Here is a 19,127-nt window from a genome sequence, read left to right on the forward strand (position 1 = left end):
CAAGCTGGAGTCCTGGTAGCGCCCCTGTCATTCGGGGCCTTCCCCTGGGGGACGACCCCGGTGGACCCCCATGATGTAGCTGCAGTATAGCAGCGCTGTGATTAAAGCACACGGTTTTCAATTCTGCTACTTTTAAACCTTTCTGGGTCGACTGAACACCCCCGCCCCCCAAAAGAACCTGAAATGCATTGTCTATGATCATTTTTCACTGATCAGTCAAAGATCTTACCAACTCACAGAGCTTATTATTTTGAGAATGCTTTTTTCTGACCACTGGAGAAAGGGCCAAAGGAGGTGGAGGAAGAGGATTGAGATCCATAGATAATCCTCAAAAAGGACAATCTATGGCCCACACAACCTCTGACAAGGGGTAACTGTATGTGTGTTGACTCGCATGCTTGCTTTTCCTTCTGCTCGTATAGTACATTTGAATTCTTCCTTATAGGGAGTCATTGCTTTTGGGGAAGTCGTTCCTCAGCAATTCCTAATGCACACCTGTGTGCCAGGTGTTGGGTGAGACACCAGCGCACAGAGCAGGAGTGTTCAGCCTGGCACCGAACAGCTTATTCTTTGGAATGATCTGAAGAGATGCTCCCCAGCAATGAGAACATCTCAGTTTAGGAATCTCTGCTCTACCATGCTCCTGACTTCTTTGAAACTTTTAGGATAGAGTTTAGGATAGAAAATTTGGGTCAATAAATCATCCCTACATTTTAAGTTAGGTGTAAGAAATCTCTGAAGTTTTTCTGCCCACATTGGAATAATTATTTGTAATTTTGGTTTTTTTTTTTTTACTTCTGTTGTGATTAAATATACATAATTTAAAACTTAGCATTTTAACCATTTTAAGTGTATGGTTCACTGGTATTAAGTATATTCCCAGTCGTGTGCAACCATAACCACCACCCACCTCCAGAACTTAGTCATCGTTCAAAATAGAAACTGTGTTCATTAAACACCAACTCCCCATTCTCCCCTCCCCACAGCCACCGGTAACCTCTCACCTATGTTCTCTCTAAATTTACCTTTTCTAGAAGCTACCTAATGTAAGTGAAATCAGACAGTATCCTTTCATGACTGGCTTGTTGCACTTAGCATAATGTTGTCAAAGTTCATAGCATGTGTCAGAATCTCATTCCTTGTAGAGGCCTGGATAATATTCCATTCTGTAAATACACCACATTCTATTTATCTGTTCATCTGTTAACAAACACTTGGGTTGTTTCCACTTTTTCTCTGTTGTGAATAACGCTGCTGTGAACATTTGTGTACAAGTATCTGCTTGGGTTCTTGCTCTTCATTCTATGTACAAGTGGAGTTGTTGGAATTTACTTTTTATTTATTTTGAAATAGTTTTAGTCTTAGGGAAGAGTTGCACAGAGAGTACAGAGTTTGTGTTTAACACCTTCATCCAGCTTCCCCTGATGGTAACATATTACAAAGCTACAGTACAATTATCAAAACTAAGAAATGAACCCTGATATCACAGTGTTGTCTAAACTACAGTCTAACTGGACTTGGCCATTTTTTTTCCCACTAATATCCTTTTGCGGTTCTGAGATCCAGTCCAGGACCCCACATTGCATTTACCTGCCGTGTCTCCTTAATCTCCTCCAGTCTGTGACACTTCTTCAGTCCTTCACTGTCCTTCACGACCGTGACACTTTGAAAGAGTCCCAGTTGGCCTTTTTGTAGGCCCTTGCCCACTTTGGATTTGACGGATGTTGTCTAGTGGTTAGTTTGAGATGACGCATTTTTAGCAAGACTGTCAGAGAAGTGGTATGGCCTTCTCAGTGTGTCATATCGGGGAGGGGGGCGCCATGATCTCAGTCTAATTACTGGTTCAGGTAGTGCCTGCTGGGTTTCTTCACCATAAAGTTACTATTTTTCTCTATATTGGAAAAAATATTTCAAAACTATGCAAATAGTTCTGGTTCTCTTCAAACTTTTGCCCATTTATTTTTACCATGTGTCGGCGGATCTTGCCTACGACAGTTATTATGGTAGTTCTAATGGTGGGGTCCCCCCCCACTGTGATTTTTTTTGAATACGTGAAGAGCTAAGAAACCTGTCTTTTCTCGTTGCTGTTTCTATATATGAGCCTTTGGGAAATGATCAGTCAAAAGTATCTTAGACTACATTGGCAACCGGCACCTTTTTGTTATTAGTAATTCTAAAGATTTTGATGACACTTTGTTACAACTGTTTTTTCCTGAAAAAAAAAAAGAAAGAAAGAAAATGAGGACACTCATCCACAGTCCATTTCCCAGTGAGTGCTGTAATGTCACCAAGATCAGACCAGCCCGTGTTAAGTTATTGAGGAAAGGATGTTCATCATTTCCTGTCCATTGTCATCACTTAGTAATGTGCTTCTCAGTGAGGTGGTGGAGGCTTTTCATTCTTCATGGCATAAGAAGAGAATAGGCGTTAGAGCTGCCCCCACCCCTAGGTGCTTGGTTCCTCCCATCCCCTGAGATGATTCTGCCTGTGCTTAAATGGGACTCTAGTTAGAATGACACTGTGGGGTCCTCTCAGTTGCTCTGAAAGTGACCTCACACGGATGACTCCATCAGTCCTGGGCTCCCACAGGAGGGCTGGGATGCCAAAGGTCAGTTGACAGATGTGCGCTGTGTCCCCAACAGGGCCCAGGGTACTAGCTGCAGCATTGGGGAAACTTATCAAGACCCGTTTCCTGTTTTCCAGGAGCTCAGGTTTTGATACAGAAAGAAATCGCGAAGTTGAGGAGGGAGTGTCAGCCTGGAATTGTGCCAGGTGGAGAATGTGGTGGGTTAACTGAAAGGGGGATGGTGGAGGAGCTGTGCTGTAAAGGGAAGGAAGGAGATGGGGGTGGGGTTCAAGCCTAAAAGGCATGAATGTTGATGAGTTGGAGGGAAATCCCGAGAAGGTCACTCTGCTTTATGCAGGAGGGCAGGTTCCATCTGATGTCTGTCTCCTTCTCTGCGGGAGACAGTGCAGAGAGCAGGCTGGGAGCCAGCTTTGGGAGGACCCAGTGAACTTGACCTCAAGGCCAGGTGGGCCACCCACTCTGCCCTTTCAGCCCACAAAAGCCACAAAATCCCCCTAACCAAAACCGCTTTTCACTGGGAGAGTGCTATCAGCAGTCCTACAGAAGCCCAAGGGTCAAAAATCCCTAGAAATCAATTATTCTTTTTTTTATTCTGCAAATGGAAAAATTTTAACCAAAGTGGACATAATTGCAAAGCTATTTTTTGTGCCCTTGCTAGTTTTTCCAGTTAAGCAACAATTGATCCATATAAATCAATCTGTATAAATTGCATATATGTCCCTTCTTTGCCTTGGAGACAAAAAGTCTAAATTTCTACCTGACAGTTTTGTCTTTTACATTGGACCAATTTTTAAAACCACGATGTATACTCAAGGGAAAAAGTTCCATATGCCTTAAGTAATGTGGTCGGTTCAGGTTATACTTTCAATGTGATATAAATTGGATTTTTATCTTTATATTGGGAAACACATTAGTAGGTTCTTAATCATTATTTGGACATTTTGTAAACTGTTAGAAATTCTCTGGCTTCAGGGTTTTTTTCCATAAAGAGAACTCATGTTTTCCTTAGAAATGTAATAGCCACTCTGTAATAATGTTTCATATTTAATAAGATTTTCATTACTTTTACAAACTATACTCCAGTAAATTTGCTGATTGATATACAGTGAAGTAGCTCAGATCAGATGGTTCTCAATAAATTAACAGGGAGGAGCATAACATTCAGAGGGGAAATAATGAATTACAAAATGCCTTACTCATTAAAATTTAGTAACCCTCAGTAAATATAAATGAATAAAATGATAATGGCTCAGCATTCTGTATTTTCCAAGTGCTTAGAGCAACCTTGCAAATAAGCAAGGACCTTATAAAGGGGAGGGGGGAGAGACTGCCAATTTTTAAGTGGCTGCATAGTGACATTGATGACAACTTTAATTTACCCCCTGATTCCATTGGAAGATTTAATCAGTTTGTTCTCCAGGCCACCAAGTGAAAACGGAGTGACATTTTGCTCGTCTTCAGAAAAGCTCTACTGCAGGCATAAATTCAATCCTGGGATTTTTTTTTAGTTTGGCAAGTTTTAGGAGCGTGATTAAAAGACTGGAGTTTATTTTGGGCTTCTTTTCGCCTTTGTCTAAAGAACCCTGTAGGTACTGTAAAATTGTCATCTTCCTTTCCGTCCAAAGCTAATGCGTTGTTGAAGGACCTCAATTTGAATCTGCCCTGCTACTTCCTGGCTGTGTGGTCTTGCAGAATTGTAAACCCCTGTAAATCTCAAAATCCTGATTGATACACAGGAAACATGATAAATAATGCATATGCGGGTCATCAGCACAGTGCCTGAGCCAGCCAGGGGCTTCACTGATATGTGTTGAATCTAAAATGTGTGCTGAGAGGAAAAAAAAAAGAGAAAAGGATTCTTCCCCAGCTCCATGAGGGGCTGTGGTCACTCTGTAGGTTCTATCACTGACCATGTGGCTGAGCGAAAGAAGAGGGTACGTGTCAGAAGAATGGGGAACTGAACAGGCCAGCAAGGGGCGTGATTCTGGCAGAGGAGGCAGGAGGAAAGTCTAGGATATTTTCTCCTCAAAATCATGATTTCCAGTGGCGTCTGGGTGGCTCAGTCAGTTAAGCGTCTGGCTCTTGAGTTCAGCTCAGGTCATGATCTCAGGGTCCTGGGATCGAGCCCCATGTCGGACTCCACACTCAGCAGCCAGTCTGCTTAAGAGTCTCTGTCTCCCTCTGCCCCTCCCCCACTTTCTCTCTCTCTCTCAAATAAATAACTCTTCAAAAAAAGAGAGAGAGAGAGAATCATGATTTCTATGAGAGAGGGTACCAATGACAACTGGGAGCTGAGGCCCAGTAACTTAAACTCTGGGTTTCCTGCCCTAAGTATTGCGCGCACACAGTTGGTGAGGGTAGGATACGAAGAATGGTGGCTAGGAGTGAGATGGAGAGAGGCCAGTTAAATCATCCCGTCCTCTGTGTATACTGGAGTCTGAAGAAAAAGAGAACCAGCTTCACCTCTAAAGAAACAGCCTCAACCCTACCAGACCCAACACCTGTATTTCTCCCACAAGTATATTGTAAAATCTACTTTTCTGTCCTGAAATAAAATTCCTAAATAATATACCCTGCCTACATATGTAATTTCAAAAAAAAGAATGATTCCCTAGCCCTAACATAAAGGAAAATAATTTTCAATAAGGAAATACATATTTCAGTATATATATAGTCAAGGAATATTATGCCATACCCAAGAACTATAGTAGAAAACATGTCTCATTCCTCCTTACAATGAGTAAGTTTGTACTTAAGAAGAATAAAACATTCAGCTGAATATGGTTAGCCCTTATTTGGTAAGGGCTTATGGTTGCTTATAAGTGATATTATAAAAGAGAAGCTAAGTTAAAAAGTGCCTATACATATATATATGTATACATACATATGCAATTGCCATTAATGTGAGAGCTACAAATACAGACTGATTTGGATATGTTGTAATGGAGACTCACCTCATCTGAGTGACATTGACTCGGCTGCCCTGATTTTTCCAAAGTGGTTAACAGCTTATGGGTGAAGTTCTAAAGAAAACACAGTACAAACATCCCTTGATTTACATGGTAATTACATTCCTGGGAAATTCAATGTATATTAAAACTGTGCCAGAGAGTTGGATCCTGTGACCCCATGTGGAAGCCCTGCAGGGCAGGTGGAAGCTGAATGGGGAGCGGACGGCCCCCCTCGTGCAGGACTTTAGGGCCTCGTGAGCCATCTGCAACCCCCGGTCCTCAGCCATAGGTTCGGGCGCAGCTCAAGGCAGCACCCCCAGTCTTCGGGAGAACTGAAAATGCTCTCACGAATGTCCAGAAAGCTCCCTTCCCATTACTCCCTGAAAGGGATACAAGCATAAAGGTGGAAGCCAGTTTGGGTGGTGGTAAATTTAGCTATCAAAGGAAGGACCCTTCAGGAACGGAGAATCACCAGCTTTCATCCTGGGTTTCTTTGGACCCTTTGTTCTTAAAATAAAACCTCCAAATTTAGAGCTTTGCTGAATCTGAATTGTCTTTATCAGTATTAAGGCTCCAACATGATGCTAATGATTCGTCCTGAAACCATTCCAAAATTCTGTTTTTCTGGTAGCCTTATTTCTCTTTCTTCACATTTCGTATGTGCCATTACTCATCTTCTTATGACTTTAAAGCTTTTGGCTTTATTATAATTTTCTCATGCTTACCTGTGTGTCCTAACCTGTGTCTTGTAACAGATACTACTTAGACCAAGGGGATTTTCAGGGCTGCGATATGACCAAGAGTTAACTGTTCCAGTTGGTGCAGCTTTGGGGGTCGGAACCACCTGTATCTTGGTGCAGCTTTGGGGGTCGGAACCACCTGTAACAGCCACTGTGGCACCTGGTTTTGACATTTCCAAGTGGGATTCAAGATGTGGAGCTCTCATTCTTTTATTGTTTTCTACTTATGGGTCCTCAGGAGGTTTTGATCATCAAGGAAGGACAAAAATGTCTTGTTAGCTATGAAAGTACAATGCCATAAAAACAAAACGCTTCATCTAGCACAGAAGGCTTAAAAAAAAAAAGAAAAAAGTTTGTGAGACTGAGCTGCTTTGTCTTTCTCTTCCAGCTGACATCCCAGCATCCTTATGCTGAAGTTTTCATCGGCCGGCCCCACGTTTGGACGGTTGACCTCAGCAATCAGGAGGAAGTGGGAGATGCCGTGAAAGCAATTTTAAGTCAGAAGGTTGTATCTTTTTTTCCGTTTTCCCCATCTGTGCTGTGAACTGGAATGTGTGGAAAGCCTCACAGGCCCTCTGGTAGAATGATTAGAACATTTCCATGTCAGCTTAACTCTGAGATTAGAAAAGAGCCACAGTGTAGGATTTGGCCCGGGGAGGGTTCATGGGTGCACTGGAGGGTGGGAACAGAGCTGGTGCCCCTGTGTGCGTGGACTCCCCAGAACCTTTTGGCATGATTGCTGGGTCCCAGATATAATAGTAGGAGGTTGAATTACATTTGTTTCACTGCTTAATGATGGTCGCTCTCATAGAAATCAGAAAACACAAACCAGCTCCCCTACCAAAAAGTAAGAATGATAGGAGCTATTAAGGAAATACTGGGAAATGTTTTCATATAGCATTTATTCATTTGACTTTTTTTACCTAAACATCTTAATAGAATTTTGTATTTATAAGTAACTGACATCTCTGGATTCTCCTGATCAAGTTAGCAGACATTTATTAAGTACCTACTGTAGGCAGAGCACCCTCTGAGCCACTTTAGGGGACACTCACTTCCATAAACATAATTGAGGCTGGCTCCCAGCCTGTAGGAGGCTTACTGCCCAGTGGGGATGGGCCAAGTTTACCTCTCCCAACCCCCCCGACTGCCTTCCACACTATTGGGTGCACCCTGCTCTCTGTACTCCTCCTACTAGAACACTATACTCTGTTAACAGTTATTTAGGAGAGGCAGTAGAGGCATGGTTGTAAGGAGTACGGGCTGCAGTTAGCTTGGGGTTGGGGTTCCAGCCCGACCACCTACTAGTAGCGTCCCCTCAGGCAGTTATTTAACCTCTGAGTCTTAGTTTCTTCATCTCTTTAAGTAGTAGTACCTACTATATAGGTATTTGTAAGGAGTCAATGAGATAATGAATATAAAGCCCTTAAGTGGAACGTCTACCACATAGTGAGTGTTTAGTTGTTTTTATTAAGTCACTATTAGTATTACACATATAATATTCTTATTTTTGTGATCAACAGTCTGGATTTACACTAGACTGCCAGCAACATGAAGGCCGGAAATATATCTGTCTCACTGCTGTACTCTGTACCCAGCATAGTGATTCACCTAATGGACTGAGAGAGGGAGGGATAGGTATTTGCCGAATGTGTTCAGTGCCAACAACAACATGCAAAAGATGGAGAAGTGGACGTTGGAGGAAGCTTTCTGGAAAGTGCAGCACTGGGTTAAGTCTTTTAGGAAAAGTAGGAATTTGCAAAGCTGAACTGAGAAGTGGACCAGAGGGACATGGGTTCAAGGCACAGTGTGAGTAAAGGGGAAGAGGCTGAGTGGAGTGTGGCCCCACTGGGTTGCCTCAGAATATCTGCCACACAGCCAGGGCTTCACCACCAGAGAGTCATTCCTATGGAGGCTAATGGTTCTATCTTTCTTTCTTGAGTCCCTGAGTCCCTTAGGGTATTAGCTTCTCAGGACTTTAACAACAGAAATTTATTCTCTCACAGTTTCAGGGACTAGAAGTCCAAAATTAGGATGTCGGCAGGACCGTGCTCCCTCCAAGGCCTATAGTGGGGGATTCTTCCTTGCCTCTTGCATCTTCTGGTGGCCCCAGTCTTTCCTTGACTTGCAGCTGCAGCACCTTAACCTGTGTGTCTGTGTGTCTGTGTGTCTGTCTTTGCCATTCTTAGAAGGACATCAGTCATATTGGATTAGGCCCCAGTCTAATTGGGACCTCATCTTAACTTGATTACATCTGCAAAGACCCTATTTCCAAATAACGTCACATTTACAGCTACTGGGAGTTTGAACTTGTGCATTTTCTTTTTGAGGGACATAAATTCAACCCACAACACTTGGTTAAGTGCACATACCCTTGAAAAATGAGTAATTGAAAAGGTAACGTAGAGGCAGAAAATCTTGGATCATGGAGTACAAAACTTTTTAGGTGATAGATCGCTTTTGTCAAACAAAAATCTAAGGGAATGCCTGATACAGAAAGCACAGAGTGAGGCACTGAGTTGTATTTGCTCATTGCTACATGAGATAGACTCTCTTCACTCCATGGAACCTCTAGTGCTCTACATTTTAAAACTCTGATCGATCTTTTTCCACCTTATTCCAAAAATTATTCAAGACCACGTGAGAAAAATAGTAATTATAATAGTAGCTCTTATGTAGAGAGAATCTCTTCTACACATCTGGAATCTCTCTATATCTTTATGAGCCTTATCTCATTTAATCATTATGAGCCTTATCTCAATCGTTATCTCACATAATTCTTCTACAGATAAAAAGATTGAGGTTTAAAGAAATTAAGTAATTTACCCAAGATCACACAGCTAGTAAGTAGTAAAAACCTGGATTGAAGCCTAGGTCTTTTTGACTAGTGCATTATAAAGTTTAGAAAGGAAAAGAAATATGGAAAGAAGTAAAGGGAAAGATAAGAGTGGGACTGAGAGGTGAAGTAAGTAATGAGATTAATACAAAAACTATTGTCATTAAAATCCTTACGCTTGTTAGAAATGGGTCAGAAATTTAGTGCCAGGCTTTCTCATATTTAATTACAAGATTTTAAATTACATGACACTCAAAAAGGCAAGGTATAATGACCCATCATTAAGAGAGGAAACGCTCATTAAAACCAGACCTAGAGATGGCCCAGATGTGTTGGAATTTATTAGAAAGCAACTTCAAAATGCTCGGATAAATGTATTAGAAGGTTTGGTGAAAAAGGTGGACAGTATATGTGAACAGATGGGGAATTTCAATAGAAAGCTAGAAACTTTTTCTCAAAACCAAAGGAAAAAATGCTAGAACTTAAAAAATAATTGGAAATGAAGAACTCTTTCAGTGGCCTTATCATCAGAGTATACACAGCAGAGGCAAATATCAGTGAATTTATCAATATCTTATCAAGATATTGACTTATCAAGAGAAATTTTCCAAATTGAAACAAAAAGAGAAAAAAGAATGAAATTAAGAAAAAACATAAGACTTATGGGACAATATCAAACAGCCCAATTTATGTATAATTGGAATCTCAGAAGGAGGAGTGGATAGCCAGAAGACATATTTGAAAAGATAATGGCTAAGAATTTTCTGAAATGAATGAATGACATCAACCTGTAGATCCTGGGAGCGCAGTGAACCCAAAGCAAGATAAATATGAAGAAAAACAAATATACATCATTGCCAAACTGCTGAAAACAAAAAAATTAGGGAAAAAAGTCTTGAAAGCAGCCAGAGAAAAATTTATTACACTTAGGGGGATAACAGTATGAAAGACCACCAACTTCTCATCAGAAATAATGGAGACCATAAAAAAGGTCCCTCGGAGGCAGAATGTGTAGGGCCTTTAAAACAGGTCATGCTAAGAATTCTGGATTTTTATTTTAAGTATGACAGGAAGTTTTGAGCAGGGGAATGGCATGACCTAGTTTACATTTGAAATTATCAAGAGAAATTGCAGAATATGTCTGACTTAAAATTCTCTGGTTAGTAGATAGAGGAGACAGTCAGGACCCAACTTCTGGTCTTCTGGTACCTTCCAAGACCACCTCTCATTGAGTGATGCCAAGCCACCTCTGTCCAGGGTCAGCTGATCTCTGAGAGCAGTTCCCTGTAGGAATTGTACTCAGACTTAGAGCAGTGAGTGGGTACTAGAAGAGACAGGACATCTCACAAGAAGGGAGATAAAGAGAAAAGGAAGGAAAAGGTGGGAAGATAATGGAAGGTTTCCAGGGCCAGCAGGAAGTACACAGTATAGCCTACAGGCTTCCTTCCTGTGGCCATGTGAGTAGTGGTCCTTTTCCCTGTTTCTCCACAACTGGCCCCACTTCGGTTTCTCCATAACTGGATGTGCTCTCAGCATTCCCTTTCATTCCATTCCACAAGGAGGCCTTGACTTGTTCCTGAAGGATTATCATGCAGAAAACTATCCCAGGCCTCCTGCCCCAGTCCCCACAATAGCTCCTACCTCAGAGGCTTGCCAGGGTTCTTTTATATCCAAAGCCAGGAGTCTGGACAACTTTCCCACACAAAGGGCCCTGTTCCTGTCCACAGCAGGATGGCTGGTGGAACCCATTGGCAGGGGTGGTTTAAGAATACAGTTACCTTTTTTTTGTTTGTTTGTTTGCTTTTCCTTTATAGGAAAGTCATTTGGCTTCATATTATTTAAAACAGTGAACAGGCCACCAAGTAATTAATGAGTCAGCATCCCTTTGGTTAAATTGGGTTTGGTTAGTAGGAGGACACAGGAAGAGCCATTTTTCTGTATTTATTGCATTTGAAATAATTTATTGCCCTTTGAGATAATTCATTTCCATTTCTAAAGGATTTCTAAAGGATGCCCTTTGGAATAAGTTGTAGGAATGGCCCCTGAATATTCAGCCTCCTTCCTACCACATAATTAGATCTGTTGATGTTGTGACAGATGACCACCAATGGTTATTTCACTCCAGAAATTCTACTTGTCACCACATAAATGAGCCTGATATGCCAAGTCCTCTGTTGTGGTTTCTTTCTGTTCCTTCTGTGAACCTTTGAGAGGAGACCTATCTGTAGACCAGTCCTAGTAAGCCTCTGGAATCACCCACAGGTTGAATAAATAAATACCCTTTAAAAGGAAAGAAAAATTTGCCTTTGGTGTGAAGAGCTATGTCTGGGTTGGAAAGGGCACAGCACGTGCAAAAGCTTGAGGTGAGAAGGAGCAGGCTTGCAACATTGAAGTCAGTTTTCTAAGTATTTTGAGCTCTTCTGAGGTGATCTATTGAGGAACGAGATGACCTGTGTTCTTGCAGAATAGTCCTGCCCCGGTAGTATCATACTTATGACTCAGCCTCTTTTAGCTCTCTCTGGATGGATGTAGGCAGGGATGGCTGAGATAAAACCTGTGTGATGCATTATATGATTGTGGATTTGAAGATGTATTATGAAATTAATAGTCATGGTTAAAGAAGAGTTCATATGTAATGTGTGAATCGACATACAAAAAAAGGGGAGAAGGTGCCCTGTGACCAGCTGCTTGGCTGCCCATGGGAGGATGACTTCTCTGTCAACTGTCCCATTTTCCACAGGCCTCAACTCACAGGTGTTCTCTCCAGCTCTCCACCCTGTAAATTTGAGATCGGCAAGTGTAGGTCTAAGCAGCGGCCCTCTGTCCTGCTGCTCCCAGGTGCTCTTGGGCTCTCTGAAGCTGTCAGACTGGATTGGTAGTGATTTTGTCCCAAGTGTAAAAGTAAAATTTCCATTTCAGATTGGTAATACTTGCTGGATGCCCCCAAAACACAAGCCTCATAGTGTTGGCACACACGCTGTGCAACAGAGATCAAACCCACATGTCTTCTCCTTCCCCAGGTGTCCAAACAGTGATCACATTGCCTCCCCCACCCCAGAGAAGCACCTTCTGGGATTTCCTCCTGCCTTCAAATAAAGCTTGGGCTCCTTAGTATAGAAATCCTTTTGTGGAAATCCAGTGAACCTCTTCCCAGCCTTGTCTCTCCAGCCTTTGCGATCCCAAGCTCTACCCACCTGCTATTCTTCTTGCCTGTCTCACCTCCTACCACTCGCTCTACCTGGAATGGCTTCCACATCTTGGCTTGCTGGAATCCTAGCTGGCTTTAAAAGCCCAGCATGAGTGGAAGTGTGCTTTGACTTTATAGCCTCCTGGGCCTCTTGGCTGAACTCTTTGTGGCACTTTGTGACTCTGTTTCTGCCCCACAAGTTCTTTAGGTATGTGCTAACTTCACCTACAAGTGCAGACCAGTGTTTTTGTCACCATTCTGGCTCCTTAACCACTCATCATGTGCCCTCCTAGCATTGAGCATCCATTCAGCAGGTGTTTGCTGTATTCCCCCGTGAGCCCCACAGCCCCGTGGCCATGGAGCCTGCCCTGTGGAGCTTAACCTCTAACCAGTGATACTCCCCACCTTTTGGGGAATGCCTACTGTGTTCTAGACACCAAACTAAGCACTTTACTTTTTTTTCTTTTCACATAACCTTCACCACAGCTTAAAAGAGGTAGATTTTTCCTCTCTCCGTTTGGCACATGAAGAACCTGAAGCTCAGAGATGGGGGGTGATTTGCTCAGGGTCCCACAGCTGGCGAGGAGTAGAGTGAGCTTGTAAACCCAGGTCTGTTGACATCCGAGTTCTTAGTCATAGCCCCTCTTGAGGCACGTGAGTGTGTGTGAATCAGGGGAGGACTGGGTAAGTGTCCTAGGTTCTGTGTCCTCCTCTTTCATGATACCATGGTCTATTTCCACAGATTGAGCCATATATGCCATACGAATTCACATGTGAGGGAATGCTACAGAGAATCAACGCTTTCATTGAAAAACAGGTAAGGCTCTTCAGAAGTCCTTTTAACCCATCACGCCAGGGGGCTCTCATGAACAGCTAAGAGCTCATTGTGTTTCTGTGGTTATTTTCCTGCTTTGGAAGGCTCCAGAAGCTGGGTAATGGCTTGATGGAATTTTGAAGCATGCACTGTCATGGTCACCGAAGGGACTTAGTCTGCCCTTGGGTTAAGAATGTTCTTTTTGGGGGCACCTGGGTGGCCCAGTCAGTTATGCGTCTGACGTTGGCTCAGGTCATGATCCCAGGGGTTCTGGGATTGAGCTCAACAGGGAGCCGCCTTCTTCCTCTCCCTCTGCAGCTCCCCCAGCTTGTGCTCACACTCTTTCTCTCTCTCTGTCAAATAAGTAAATACAATCTTAAAAATAAAAAAAAAAATTTAAAAAGAATGTTCTTTATGATGGTGGAAGGTCAAAATGGAAACTTAGAATGGGAGAGACTGGATGGTCAAGGTAAAGCCGTCCTGAACCATCAGACCTGTGCCCTGAATGGGTTCGGAGGGACATCACAAGGACTTGGGTGGGGAGAGGGACAGAGAGACTGTTCACTGATCCTGCCTGATCTTCGTTTCTCACCCTAAGAACAGCAGGGGCTGAAACCAGGGGTTTCTAAGCATTCTTTTAATATATGTTCAATAATTCCAAATATGTTAGGACTTTTTAGTGGTTTTCAAATATCTTCTCAAACACGACCCCTTTTCAAATGAAACTTTACATGAAGCCTAAGTATAAAACAGATAAAAGGAGGGTTTCAGTGCTAACGTTGGGGGGGGGGACCCAAGAGTCCACCACCCCCAACAGAGCTTGCAAACTCTGGCTTGTGCTCTCATGGCAGTAAAGGCCAAGAGCACCATTGGCATCATTCTGTTTCCTTAGTCCTCAAAAGCAGCTCAGAGCTACAAATAGACAGATTCAGAACCCCTGTGGGCAGGGGGTCTCCTCTTAAAAGGCAAAGCAGAGTGTCTTGGGATGATCAAAAGATCTTTACACAATAGGGGATGAGGACCGTGCAGGCTAAAATAGCAGTGGTGTGTTGAAAATGTAAGTAGGTGTAGACCGGAGGTCCCAGGTAGGTTTCTAAGGGAAGGTTTGCGGCGACAGGCTGGAGAGCCCTGGGCAGTCCTGGCTGCTGCTATTGGAGAGAGAGAGCGGTGGGCACAGGCTTCAGGGCAGCATGTCTGATATTCTGGGTGCCTGTTCGTGGCCAGAGGCCATGCTCTGCAGCCCCGCCATCTGGGTTCACAATTTTTTGGTTTTATGACTTGGGTGCGTTACTCAGACTCTCTGGGCCTTAGTTTCCTCTCCTGTAGAATAAGGGCAATAGTAGACCTCTTAGGGCAGGAAGTGCGTAGAACAGGGCTGGCGCATCGTGCTCCGTAAATGCAAACTGATACTGTTGATTACTTAATAGATGATACTATGTATCCTGTCACAGTGTATAATTATATTGTGATGTCATATAATACAATATAATATGACTCACCCGACTTTACCACAAGAGCTAAGCATCTGAATCATCGCTTCATTCAGTCTTTATGTAGTGCCTTGATTGACGGTGACATCAGCACCCTAACCCGGGCAGCCTTTTATGTGCAGACTGCACTGCAGTGCGTACCGAACACGTCCCAGCGCGTTGTCTCGCTCAGTCCTCACAGTATCCCGGGAGGTGGCAGGAATAGCCCCATGCTCTGGATGACGGGGACCAAGATTTGTGGTCGTGGGCTCACACATCGTGGACTCCGGGTTCGATGCTGGTTTGGTCTGAGCGCAGACGTGTCCTAGCAGGCAGGGGCCAGTGTGTGGAGCTGGACTTCCTGCCTTCATTCACCTTCCCACAGGTGCCGAGAGGAGCTGCGGCTTCTCCTCTGGCAGGGAGTTTTAAGCTCTCCTGCCTCTTACCACCATCACAGGAATCGAGCTGAGATTGTACCAGGGTCCCCAAAGCCGCTTCTGAAACCCACTTCCTCCTCTCCTGTCTCCACTTTCTCTCAGGAAAGATGCTTACTCACCACCACGTAGAAGACTCTTTATCAAGTTTATCTGAAGACTCTTGAATCGCAGCCCGTTCTTTAAAGTTCTCATGTGGCCCGTTGTCTATAAATCTATTACCAGCTTTCCTTTCCAACAGGAAGGTGCCATTCCCCACAGTGACCTGGCACAGTGCTCCATCATGCAGGAGCATGCCTGGTCCATTCACCCCCAGAGCCCAAGTGCCCTGCCTGGCACACAGTAGGTACACAGTAACTCCCATTTAAAGGAGAGTGTGTACACGTGCCTGTGCTTTTCATTCATGCATCCCAGGAGCCAGGAAGCTCATCTTGGACTTTATGATTTGGGATACACACTGATAAAACTGCGCTGCCCACTAGCTCCTCAGCACAGACCCTGCAGAGCCCACAGTTCTCAGAAATCCAGAGCTTTCTCTTTTGCCTGCTATGGTTGATTCCCCCGTCCACTGGGTAAATGTCTGTCAGCTGGAGTGCGCTGTGGACTGGGCTGGGGGGTCAGGAAGATGTCAGGACGAGTCCCCGTCCTCAGGTAGCTTTGGGCCTCCCAGAGAAGCCAGTCAGGCCCACAGGCAGTGCCACCGCCATAGGGTTGGGCCCTGTAACAGTGATGTCACCGGGATGCTTAGGGATCGCACCACTCAGCCTGCAGAGCGGGGAAGGGGGAGAGCTGGGGAGAGTGTGTCCAGCAGCATTTTGTGGGAGATGGGTCCTGACAGCAGACTGAGGGGGTATGAGAAGGACTATACAGGTCAAGATGTAAAGGCCTGGGGGAGAAAAGAGAAAGCATGGTGAACTCACCATGGGAAGTTTAGCTGTCACCTAAGAGATATGATGTAAGAGACAGGGCTAGAGGAGGAAACACTTCATGAGAAGATGCTGAGGCTCAGCCGAAAAACGCAGGTTTGACTGTGGGACAAACTGCTGAAGAGTGTTTTTTTTGTTGTTTTTGTTTTTAAAGATTTTATTTATTTATTTGACAGAGAGAGAGATAGCAAGAGCAGGAACACAAGCAGGGGGAGCGAGGGAGAGGGAGAAGCAGGCACCCCGCTGAGCAGGGAGCCCGATGCGGGGCTCGATCCCAGGACACTGGGATCATGACCTGAGCTGAAGGCAGACGCTTAACGACTGAGCCACCCAGGCGCCCCAGGAAGCTGAAGAGTGTTAATGCAGGATGAGGGCAGTGAGACTCTCAGATTGGTATTTTAGGGAAATCCTTCTAGGAATCTTGTGTGGGGGGCATTTCCTATTAAGCATTCTCTCGGTGCTGCTACACAAGCCAGAAAGAGGCCAATTTTGAGCTTATCCCAGGCCTCACAAATCCTGGAGGAATTTGTTGAAGCCATAATGTTCCCCCAACTTTAGAGGGGAGATGGGAAGTCAAGACCCCATTGAGTCACAGGTTGGGGCTTTAGCCTCTAACAGCTCTCTCCAGGTCTCAGTATTTTAGAGCTCGGGGTGTTCATTATTTTTGCAGCTAGAATATGATCAAAGAGCAGGGAGACTGGAGTGAAGGGTGTTTCTGGTGTGAACAGAAAGCCTCGAGCTCTGAAGATTGGTGGCAGCTTAAGTTTCCCGTCCCTGGAACTATAGGAGCGCTGTAGCCCTAATTAGGCTGATCTCTGCCTTCAGAGTCTTCCGTGTGATCTGCAAGGGGAACAAGGAAGCTTTTATCTCAGAACCTTTTCAAGGTTGTCCATCATCCTCACCCAAGGCCACAGGAGCCAGGGGAAGCCAATTGACAGCAGTTGAGAAAGCCCCAGGCTTCAGTGTTCCGTTGAGTGGCTGACCGCTGGAAATCTACCTCATACCCAGCCAACGCCGGGCTCCCTCACCCAGTGGGAAAGAGTCCTGATTGAGGGAAACCACTTGCTTTTTTCCCTTAATGCCCCTGCCCTGCACACACCACCACTGCTTTGCTGTACTGGAAATGTTGATTTGAGTTGCATGCTCTTCAAGTCAGCACTCTGTAAGAAGTGCTCTCTCCAGGAGCTGGGGAGGAACTGGGGCAAAAATCCCTTGTAATCTCAGATCAAGAGCATTATCCTTCCCTAACCTGAGTGTCCAGGCCTGTTAAGGTTCTCATGATGCATTTCTTGGGAAAGATTTAGGTATTTGCCTCAGGCCAGAGAGTATAGAACAGGTTCTTTTGAAGGAATGGCAATGTTCAGGTTGCTTTCTGAAAACCATGCGTATGTTCCTCATTCCTATTCTCTGTACTTCCTGTAAAGATCCTGTAAATGTACAGAATGATTATGCTTACATTATTTTGCAAAGAGCTGTGTAATTCATGTGAAAAGCATTCCGGCGTTATGGAGGGGAAAAGGAGTTAACCTCAAGAGCCACTGCGGAATAAGCTTCAGCTCCTAGGAAATCTGGCTTATCCAAGCCCATCTTGAACTCCCTGGCTAGTGTTCTAGTTGCAAGAACAAGCCCGGTAGTGAATCGGATAGTCCAGGGTAGCAAGGAGTGGTGGTGGAGGAGACAGGTTGCAGGGGAAGAGGAAGAGGCACTGAAAAGGGGACAGGGTTGGCCCTCGTTTGGGGAATGTTTGCTGTTTGGAGAAGTGGACAGCTACTGTTGGCCTAGCCATTCCTGATCCCAGAGACACTGGCTGAGGAATGCCTAAGTGCTGGAGCCTGGAGTCCGGCTCCACCACCACTCTCTGTGATCTCGGGCAGGTTCCTAACCTGGTCCTGTTGCTGCTTCTGTGCAGAGGGGATACCACCACCCACCCCAAAAGGCTGATGGAGGAATCGATAGATTAATGCAGGTGTAGGGCCAAGAGCAATGCCTGCCAGAGTAGGTCCTCGGGAAGCTTCAGCTACTTGCTGCTGCAGGAGCCCAGCACCCGACCGAGGTTTGCTTTTTAGAGAGCTTCACTGAGGTGTAAGTTACAGACCATAAAAGTCACTCCATGTAAGGATACAATTAAACAACTTTTTAATCGTATTGATAGAGGTGTGCGATTACCACCAAAGTCTAGTTTTATAGCGTTTCTGTCACCCCCAAAACCTCCCTTGTGCCTATTTGCAGTCTTTGCCCCAGCCCTTAGGCATCCAAGATTCTGTGTTCTGTCTCTGGAGATTTGCCTTTTCTAGGTGATTGCTGGCTTCTTTGACTCAGCGTGATATTCGTGAGGTTCATGCATGTTCATGTATCAGTCAGTACTTCTTTTATTACTATTATTATTCTTATTATTATTGCTGAATAGTGTTCCACTGTGTGGATTTCCAGCGTTTGTTTATGCATTCACCAGCTGACAGACATGGGTGTCGTTCCCACCTTTGGGCTGTTGTGAAGAGTGTATGAACATTCCCACGCCCGTGGATGTGTGTTTAGCGGATGTGAGAGGTCTGGGGCTAACTCCTTTAGGAGTGAGCTTGTTGGCATGTGTAGCGGTCATCCATGGAGATGGGTCACATCATCACATGTTGGCATGTGTAGAGATCATCCATGGAGATGGGTCACATCGTCACATGTTGGCATGTATAGAGATCATCCATGGAGATGGGTCACATCGTCACATGTTGGCATGTGTAGAGATCATCCATGGAGATGGGTCACATAGTCACATGTTGGCATGTGTAGAGATCATCCATGGAGATGGGTCACATCGTCACATGTTAGCATGTGTAGCAATCATCCATGGAGATGGGTCACATCATCACTTGTTGGCATGTGTAGAGGTCATCCATGGAGATGGGTGGCGACAGCTCAGCGTCACAGCCACCTCCTCAGTTGTGCCTCTGGAGACACAAATCCACACCCACTGCCTCCCATCAGCCCAGCGGCCACCTGGGGACAAAGTTCACTCCTTTGAGGACAGCACAGGCCAAGAATGGGAGATACCAATGGGCAACTGAAATGTCTTTAATCCAGTCAGTCAGTATTTATTGCACACCTTTTTTGTGCCAGGCCCTGGATCTCCCAGCTATAACATAAATAACAAACGTGTCTCTTACCTCTCAAATAGCTGGCAGAATTTGG

General features: G+C 44.6%; 1 protein-coding gene across 7 annotated transcripts in view; it reads left to right on the forward strand.

The window, feature by feature from the left end:
* Positions 1–19,127, forward strand: part of MGAT5 (alpha-1,6-mannosylglycoprotein 6-beta-N-acetylglucosaminyltransferase) — a 336,998-nt gene that overhangs the window by 299,877 nt on the left and 17,994 nt on the right. For all 7 annotated transcript variants that reach the window (XM_064586440.1, XM_064586441.1, XM_064586438.1 and 4 more), the window contains 2 exons: positions 6,667–6,783; positions 13,044–13,118. In XM_064586440.1, coding sequence (XP_064442510.1) covers positions 6,667–6,783; positions 13,044–13,118 — 192 coding nt within the window. The remainder of the gene's footprint in view (positions 1–6,666; positions 6,784–13,043; positions 13,119–19,127) is intronic.

The sequence above is a fragment of the Mirounga angustirostris genome, unplaced genomic scaffold (assembly GCF_029215605.1).
Source record: "Mirounga angustirostris isolate CCGP_5_RB_7025 unplaced genomic scaffold, mMirAng1.0.hap1 SCAF_3, whole genome shotgun sequence".
NCBI classification, from domain to species: Eukaryota; Metazoa; Chordata; class Mammalia; order Carnivora; family Phocidae; genus Mirounga; species Mirounga angustirostris.